The sequence below is a fragment of the Telopea speciosissima genome, chromosome 6 (assembly GCF_018873765.1).
Source record: "Telopea speciosissima isolate NSW1024214 ecotype Mountain lineage chromosome 6, Tspe_v1, whole genome shotgun sequence".
Lineage (NCBI taxonomy): Eukaryota > Viridiplantae > Streptophyta > Magnoliopsida > Proteales > Proteaceae > Telopea > Telopea speciosissima.
The window spans coordinates 57240087-57248830 of record NC_057921.1 but is presented as its reverse complement, the minus strand read 5'-3'; the positions used below and the strand labels follow the sequence as shown (position 1 = coordinate 57248830).

The window sequence follows — 8744 nt, the reverse complement described above, 5'->3', positions numbered from 1 at the left end:
TAACTTTACATATCTTGACACACACTTTTGAACCATATAGCATGCTCATTCTTCAGTTTAAATCTGAGCAATGAGATGGGTTGGTTCCTTTATAACATGGATACCCTCAAAAGAATGAATGTAGGAATCGGTATCTTTTTTTTTTTTTTTTTGATGGAATGTAGGAATTGGTACTGGGTCAGATATCTGGCCAATAGTGGATCGGTTTACAAAAACATATGGTGCCAGCAAAATATAAGAAAAATGGTATCAAAATCTTAGGGTGAAAATTGTCTGATCTGTCCCGTTACGGCCTATCGTATCAATATCGGTGTCAGCGTTCATTGGTACTAGTACCAATACCATGAACTAGATCCATAGTGATTAGCTGATAAGAAGCAAAAAGCAACTAAGCTTTAGATTTGCTTTAGCTGCCGTTTTCTTTTATAACTGAACTAGAAATAACGGTTGAAATAAAAGTCTTACACGCAATAGGAGACAATGATGGTCTTAACTCTTAAGTTAGTTACTCTTCTTTTGATTCTAAAGGAATTGCTACAGAATAACCAACAACAACAAATTTAGCCTTATTCCAATTTAATGGGCTCGGCTTTATAGATTCAATCAAACAAAGTAAGTAAGACTGAGATCTAGGGGAAAAAAAAAAAGATAAGGGAATGAATATATGTACAATAAGTGATGGGAAATGAAAATGAGAAGTAAAAAATACAAAAAGACAAATGAAAAATAAGGTTGTGGGTGATGAATTGTCCTATAGGGGTCATTTAGTGTGGAGAGAGAGAGAGAGAGAGAGTGTGTGTGTGTGTCTCATGTGAAACAAAAGAGGGTATACAAAGGAATTTGCATTTTGGCGTTATGAGTCTCCCTCCCCCTCCCCCACCAACCTTTTTAGTTTTTATATAGACCGACGTGATGGAAATCAAAGAATATCATGAGGAATGCTACTCTCATTTCTTCTCCTCTATTGGAACTCATCATAATCCGACTTTCCTTCTAACCTAACCATCCCAAACCAACTTATAAGATAATTTTCCATTTTCAAACTGCTTGGTTTTTAAGTGTACACAGTTTTTTAATTTTTTTAGGTGAAAATGGGGGATCCAACTCCTCTCCAAGGAGTGCCTAGGGGACATCCAAGGGTTGGGCTGTGCCGCACACATCTCGGCACACGCCTAAAGATATGTGTGGCATAGTCCAACGACTGGATGCTCCTTGGAGAAGAGCTCAATCCAAAAATGGGAAGTTTTAAGATCTCCAATTTTGATTTAAAAATTAAATGATTTTTATAAAGAATAGAATAGAGATATTTTAGGCCATCTACAACATTTTAAAAGTTCTCTTTTGACCACTATCAGAAGTTGGAGGCTATAGAAGCTACATCTACTATTATAGATCAACTCGTACCTAATATTATTAATTAGTTATTAGAAGCATAAGGAATTTAATGGCTGCAAAAATGCTCAAGGTTCTAATCCGAAATTCGCACGGACAGGGTCTCCTTGCCCTTGGTTCAGGGAATCAAAATTGGAATCGACATCAGTCTCTACTGATACTGATACAAATTGATCAATACAGTTGATTCAATATCGATTTTTTATCAATACGATATTGATCCAAGGGTACTGATCAAAGGCAAAAATGTAAATAAATAATTTTTTATTTAAATTTATGGATAAAATCGTCCATTCTGGACCAACATGGACCGATCCGAATCGGTAACATATCAGTATCAGCCGATCCAGATCCCAATTACTAAAACCCCGCCCCTGTGACAGTGTATAATCCTGCATCTCAATTAAGATCTTTTATAATGCATACCTTTGTTTGATTGATGCTGTATCAAATTCGGGCTTGTCTGCTAATGAGGGGTATGATGGTCAACTCGCACTACTAGTACTTTTCTCGCATTAAGTGAAAAGGGGAGGACATTTTGGGTAATTAGCTCAGCCCGATGTGAGCTATGATGACGGCCCAGTGAAACCCTAGACCTATTTATAAACTTCGTAAAACTTTCCTTCTCAGCTGTTTCAGTAAGTGCAGGCGCGAGGTAGTGGTTTCGGTCCAAAATGTCGAAGAGAGGTAACTCCGTCTTCTTCTTCCATAGCTTCTTTCGCTTTCATTTCTTCTCCGGATTGGGTTTAGGGTTTATGAGATCACAGTATATACACGCAATGATGAACTTACTGATTGGTTGTTGATGCTAATGGGTTGCAGGTCGTGGAGGATCCGCCGGAAACAAGTTCCGGATGTCTCTCGGGCTTCCGGTGGCGGCGACTGTGAACTGCGCCGACAACACCGGAGCGAAGAATCTGTATATCATATCCGTGAAGGGGATCAAGGGTCGTCTCAATCGTTTGCCCTCTGCTTGTGTTGGTGACATGGTTATGGCCACCGTCAAGAAAGGGAAGCCCGATCTCAGGAAAAAGGTCATGCCTGCTGTCATAGTCAGGCAACGCAAGCCTTGGCGCCGAAAGGATGGTGTCTTCATGTACTTTGAAGGTAAAGTTTTTGGGGTTGTTTAAAGGAACCTCTAAGAAGTCTAATTGTTGTTATTGTTACTGGTTTTCTCCTCTAGCATCAACCGTTAATAAGTTGATGTTTCGATGTGTGTATGTGATTTTTTTTTTTTCAGACGATTTCATCTATGTTGATTAGGAATTTTTTTTGGGTGTAACTTGAGGACTCTTAATGTTACCTCCGGAAGCACGTTTTCTGGTTAATTCTTGACATCCTAGACTCCTAGTGTAGCTAATACCTTGAATTTGTAGTAAACGTGAGGTCATGATTGTTTTGATTAGTATAGTGCTTTGCGTAAGGTGTATGGTCTGCTGTTATCTTTTATTTTTTTTTAATCTTCAGTGAATGAAATGAAAACAGTAAGTTTTATTTATTTCGATTTGTCGTTCTGGAACGTCAGAGTCCTTACATAGGTGGAATGCATTTGTTTTTTGGTTTATGCTAAATGGCACACTACAGTGAATACATGTAGATTAAATTGTAGAAGGTTGCCTAGTAGTTGTTACTTACTAAATTCTTGCAAGTTGTCCGGCTTCAGTTCTCAATTCACTGGATGATATGATGGTTGCTCTATGGCAACTATTGTTGGGTGCAGCTAGTATGTTTTGTTTCCTTATTTGAGAATCCATTTTAGAATGTTTGTTTTCTTATGTTGGACCTGCACTATTCAAAATGCATTACGTCTCATCTGTTTGCACTGTTCTCAGTTCATTTTTCCTGAAGAAACTTCGTTGCTATCGGAGATGGGATAAGACTTAGTTGAGTAGGTTGCTTCTTTACTAATTGAGTTGTTAGACCATTCATGTGATTACTCATAGGAAGGAGCATATATCCAAGAAATGCCAGTTTTAAACAGCATGGTGCTCTTTTCTCTTGCATTGTGTTACCTGTCTTCTGGTATATTTTCTGTTCCATTAATTCTAAACAGTTCCCAAATGGAAGAACCAGGATCACCTGAAACAGAGAAATAGAGCTGCTTAGGTAGAGAATTAATATGGCCTGTGTAGACAATTCCTAGTGCCGTTAGGAGAATGGAGTAGCAGAACTAAAATTGAATATAGACTAATAATCCCCCTTACTTGAGGCCTGTAATCAATAGATCAGATAATCAGAAACTAATGTACCTTATTTGAGTCAAACCTTGTCAATATCTCGAAAGATATTGCTGAAGAAAGAATTAGAGGACTTGAGTGAAAACAGGGAAGTCTCAATTGTATAAATTGACCTGTGGTGATTGATAGATGAGATAGAGGAGCAGAATAGATATAGACCATGAATTCATTTGAAACCCCTTGGAATCCACCAAGTTAATCCTGAGAATCTGCAGTGCTTGCAAGAGCTGAAGTATGCTTAATTCTTAAAAAAAAATAAAAAATTCTTGGCTGGTGGGGTTGGGGCTGTATGTCTGTACGTATATTTATAGTTTTGGACAGACTCATGAACTGACTTGGACTGAACTGGACTCGGAATGAAACAGAAAGCAAAACTAGGACTGATAAAACTGACATGTTGGCCAGCCTAATACAACTCCTAGTTCAGCTAGAAAAGTCTTAGTAATTTAGTCAACCCCACACCTCTCCCCCCATGATTGAGAGAGAATGAATTGATTTTTCTCTACAAAGAAGGATTGTAATACCCCGCTGTTTACCTATTTCTTCTTCTCTCACTTTATTAGTTTTCAGTTTTAGATGGAGGATTTTATCTTCTTCATTCTAATCAGGATTCAGATCCTTTATGGTCGAGGTAGTAATGACCATTATGCTGCCTCAGCCTATGGGAGCAACACGTGGAAACATTACGATCCAGTGTCCAAGCTTAAAAAAATTCCAAAGTCACCTAATTAATTGGGTTATTCTCATCAAACCAAAACCGACTGGATCGAGAAAATCAAAACCCACCAAACCGTGATTGATTCAAAACAAAGCCCTAAGTTTTGTTTTTGAATGCGATGGAACCGTGAGAGGCTCAATCGTGTTCTTCCTCTCCTCATTTTGCCTCTCACTGAAAGTGCTTCCATTTTTTGAGCTCATCTAGATGACTCCCTTCAGCAATTGTGGCACTGCTTCCATTTTAGGCCACGATTGGTGAAGGGAGTCATCTAGATGAGCTCAAAAAATGGAAGCACTTTCAGTGAGAGGCAAAGTGAGGAGAGGAAGAACACGATTGAGCCTCTCAAGATTCCATCGCATTCAAAAACAACACTTAGGGTTTTGTTTTGAATCCGTCGCGGTTTTGGTTTGATAAGAATAACCCAGTCAGATTTTTGAATTTTTTTAAAGCTTGGCAGTTGGACCGTAATATTTCCACGGGTCACTCCCATAGGCCGTGGCAGCACGATGGCCACTACCACATTGGCCGTGGAGGATCTGAATCCTTCCAATCACTACTCCTTTATCGGACAGCATGTTTCATTTACTTCCCTCCTTCCATTGTAAAGCTAGTTTCAGACCCTAAATTTATGGTCCAACTTCCCTAATGTCTCTCCTCTCCATTATTTGCTCTCCTTCCCTAATATCTAACCGTCGGATTGATATCTCTTCTATCCAATCATTGAGCCCATTACTTGCAGGCCAATCAGAGCCATCGGGTCTGATCGATCTTGCATCAGAGTAGAATCCTTGTCTGTTGTTTGGATAACCTTTGTGGTTGTTTAGGTTATTTGTCTTACCAACTGACTATTTCTAGTGTGAAGGCTAGTATCAGTTATATTGTTACGAGGAAGTCTGCCTGATTGAAGAACTATTACAGGGTGTTGCATTTCAATGGTTTTCACTCTTTTTTTCTTTAACATGCATGGTGTTGCATTTCAATGGTTTTACTCCCTTTTTTTTAATGTTAAACTGATGCAAACATGAAAATGGTCTTTGATTGCCTAATGAGTTGCTATTTTGTTTTATTTTGAAGCAAACTTGTAATTTGTCAGTAAAATTGGATGGATCTTTGGAGTGTAATCTTTCTTCCGTTCAGTTGTATCCAAAGACTAATTGTTGTTATGCCTTTGGTTTTTGCAGACAATGCTGGAGTTATTGTGAACCCCAAGGGAGAAATGAAAGGTAACTAGCACTCTCTAAAGTAGATTAAAATAGTTCTCAGGATTAAATGTTGGCTTGCATATATTGAACCCCATTTCTTAAATAAAAAAATGGTTTATATGGCTTATACCTGTCATTGTAAATCTTGTCCGTGGAGTTCTCTTGAATCAAAAGTCTAAAGCTTGATTGGTTTACCAGGAATTTGGATTATTTAGAACACCACCAAGCCTATCCTTGGTGCTGGTAGATATTGACCAGTTGATACATTATAGAGTTTCTCATCATTCTTTTGCTTCTTGTTTGTGCAGGATCAGCTATTACTGGTCCGATCGGAAAGGAGTGTGCAGATCTGTGGCCTAGGATCGCTAGTGCTGCCAATGCTATCGTTTAAGAGTCTAGAACTCTAGCTGGAATTTGCAAAAAGGATTTAATGACAGTACCAAATTTTGTTTCGTTTAAGGTCACAACTGTTAACTGTAGGGTTCTTGTATACTTTTATTTGGTTATATCTTGGTATTCTCTTACACTGGCTGCTGTGATGTTCCATTATTGGTTTTTGAATGTGAGAAAATTTAGCCAATGCATAATTGCTAGTTGCTGTTCTATATCTAAGAACCAACCTACGATGATAGACCATGTCGCATGAATGTGACTCGTATTTCAGAAAAATAGAATGAACTACTACCAATCAAAATGTTCCCACGCTCTGGCGTTCTTCTGTGATGGAAGATTTTAACCCGAGCAGAGCAACTTTGGAGACCCCAAAAATCCCAGTTCAGGATTACAACACTCTGGGGTGGTACTCAGGACCACCTAACACAAGGACCAGAGAGTACCTACCACAAAATCCCAAAAACCAGAACTTAGATGGTCTGCCATTGTTGAGAAATTGAAAAGGATGAAGATGGTTCTTGTTGGCAAGCCACCCATTACGAAAATGCTGAGCTGATGACCGAGGAGACCCATTAAGAAATTTAGAATCGTTTCGGACAAAATCGGAAAGACTTGTCTTGATTTCGTTCAGTCCATCGAAGGAAGAAATCGAGACCTAATAGCCATTGCGCCTTGCTAAAGGTTCAGGAATCCACAAACCCTAAGAAGTGCGACTCGCTACAGGTTCATACATCTTTTGAACTATATTTTTAACACTTAGAAAGCTAATGGAGGAAGAAAAAAAACAAACCATGCACCAGATGGATCAGTCTGAGCCTCTCAAGATCCAAGCATCTAAGATAAACTATGAAGTAATGCTAAAATGGAAAGAAAAATAAAAAGAGACAGGTTTCCCACCACGTAAGAGTGAGAAACAACACCAATGAGTGGCGAAAGACAAATTTTTCAATAAGATGCTAACATTTTATTCAAGGAAAGAAAGTGTCAGTGTACCCAATGGCTCAGTATACAAACAATTTTAGGAATATAGCTTTTCATCACTGGTTGGAGAAGGAATCAACTGTTCCTTTCTGTAGAACTCTTTGATCTTTTCTTTTTATATATATGGTTTTTGGTTTACTCATCAAAAAAAAAGAAAAAAAGGTATCTCCTTTCATAGACGTAGTGGCCACGGATTTAGGAATTGCTATCAGATCTGCAATACTAGAGTATCCGTATCGGTATCGACTGACATCGATATGTAAGCGATATTAGCAAAATCATCTAATCAAACCCAATATGATCGCTACATATCGATTTCAGTAACAATTTTCATAATCAAAATTAGTTGATACCTGATTAGTAATCAAGTGGTCCTGATGCAAGGTAGTGGCCCGACAGTCACCCAACTGAATACTATGAACGATCAATAATGACCATTTATAATAGGGTTCAATTTTAGGCCCACATTGGTTAGCCCGACTGGCGCCGATCGCTTAAGAGCCCAACTCAGCCCGACCCCCTAAAATCCTAATTAAGCTTAACTGTTGGTTTTTTCTTTTAATTTGGTGGAAAACGCGACTGTTGTTGTAGATGAATTTGATGAATCAATCTAAACCTTCATCTTCAACAGTCCTTTTGAATTAGTCAAATGTCTAATTCTTATACCACTAAATAATACATGCCTTTGAAATTTGAAGCACCTTGCATCTCAGCTTCAACATTATCACCATCGTCGACCCTAGTTCCTATGTCTGGCTTTGCATCACCATCGTCATCATCCATAGCTTCAACATCATCTCCATCTCCACCTTTGTTAGGCTTTTGGAAGTTGTTGCTCCTTCTCTTGTCGTCGGACGAAGCTCCACTCGTTGATCCAGTAGATCTGTTCGAAAGTAGGTTGTGACAGTGTTTCTGGTGGTCTTATTGCTATCGGTCGAAGTTCCACTCGTCAATCCAGTAGACCATTACCGATCCGGCTAGTCTGTTTGAAAGTAGGTTGTGGCAGCGTGTCGGCACGCATAGGCAATTTGGAGTTGGTCTTTTCATTGGGGCCTCATCTATTGGCACGCATGTGAATAAACTTAGTGTTAGTTGTGCTTACAACTCTTTTTCTAGGGTAGTGGTTGTTATTCATCTCCTAATCTGGATGACCTAGTCAACGGCATGTGAGATCGGATCAATTTCCATTCTTTGGTTTTGGATACCGTATATCCATATCTTGCGGTTATCATGTTCTTTACTTGTTTTATGTATCTTATTTTTCTTTGCTTGGCGTTAGGCTCGCATGAATGAATAACCTTCTTTCTACCCAAAAAAAAAAAATGACGCATTTAATTGATAGTCCTTTTATGGCCCATTTACAGATAAATGGTTCAATAGCCCGTTTAAGGTTCGTTTAGCTCGATTAAAGCCTGGTGACCAACTGACTAGCTTCGTCTATGAGTACTGAACTACTGATTACTTAAACATGTTGGACACAATGGGGGTGAGGATTAGCCATAATTGACCGATTGACACTTCTTTTACAGCCCGATTAGTCTGTTTAAGGATTGTTTATGGTTTTTTCTTGTCAGGTTCCTTGCTCCCTCCAATTGTCCGATTCCTCTCATAGGATGGCGGAAATGATAACTTAACCACACCCGGGCAATGTGTTAGGGCAGGAGGTTAAGTCATCATTTCTGCCCCTCTAGGAGAAGAACCGGACAGATAATGATTCATTTATAAATACTATTAGTCAGTAAGTCGATTTAAATCCCGATTAACCCAATTACATTGAGCCCATTTGTGGACCGGAAACCGACCAGCCGAATATAAATGTTT

General features: G+C 38.8%; 1 protein-coding gene and 1 non-coding gene across 2 annotated transcripts; both read left to right on the top strand.

Moving 5' to 3' along the window:
• Positions 1-2029: 2029 nt before the first annotated feature.
• Positions 2030-5967, top strand: LOC122664226 (60S ribosomal protein L23). Its single transcript, XM_043859955.1, has 4 exons — positions 2030-2079; positions 2215-2499; positions 5529-5570; positions 5858-5967. Exons 1-4 carry the CDS (start codon positions 2067-2069, stop codon positions 5938-5940), a joined length of 423 nt encoding a protein of 140 aa, XP_043715890.1. The 5' UTR covers positions 2030-2066; the 3' UTR covers positions 5941-5967.
• On the top strand, positions 3285-3422 carry LOC122666443. Its single transcript, XR_006333632.1, has one exon. It is a non-coding gene; the product is annotated as a small nucleolar RNA snoR137 (small nucleolar RNA).
• Positions 5968-8744: the final 2777 nt, after the last annotated feature.

Bases quoted from the DNA above. Each gene is read 5' to 3' on its own strand.
- LOC122664226 (XM_043859955.1), top strand. The intron at 2,500-5,528 runs GTAAAGTTTTTG...TGGTTTTTGCAG, and splicing joins TGTCTTCATGTACTTTGAAG to ACAATGCTGGAGTTATTGTG. The intron at 5,571-5,857 runs GTAACTAGCACT...TTGTTTGTGCAG, and splicing joins CCCCAAGGGAGAAATGAAAG to GATCAGCTATTACTGGTCCG.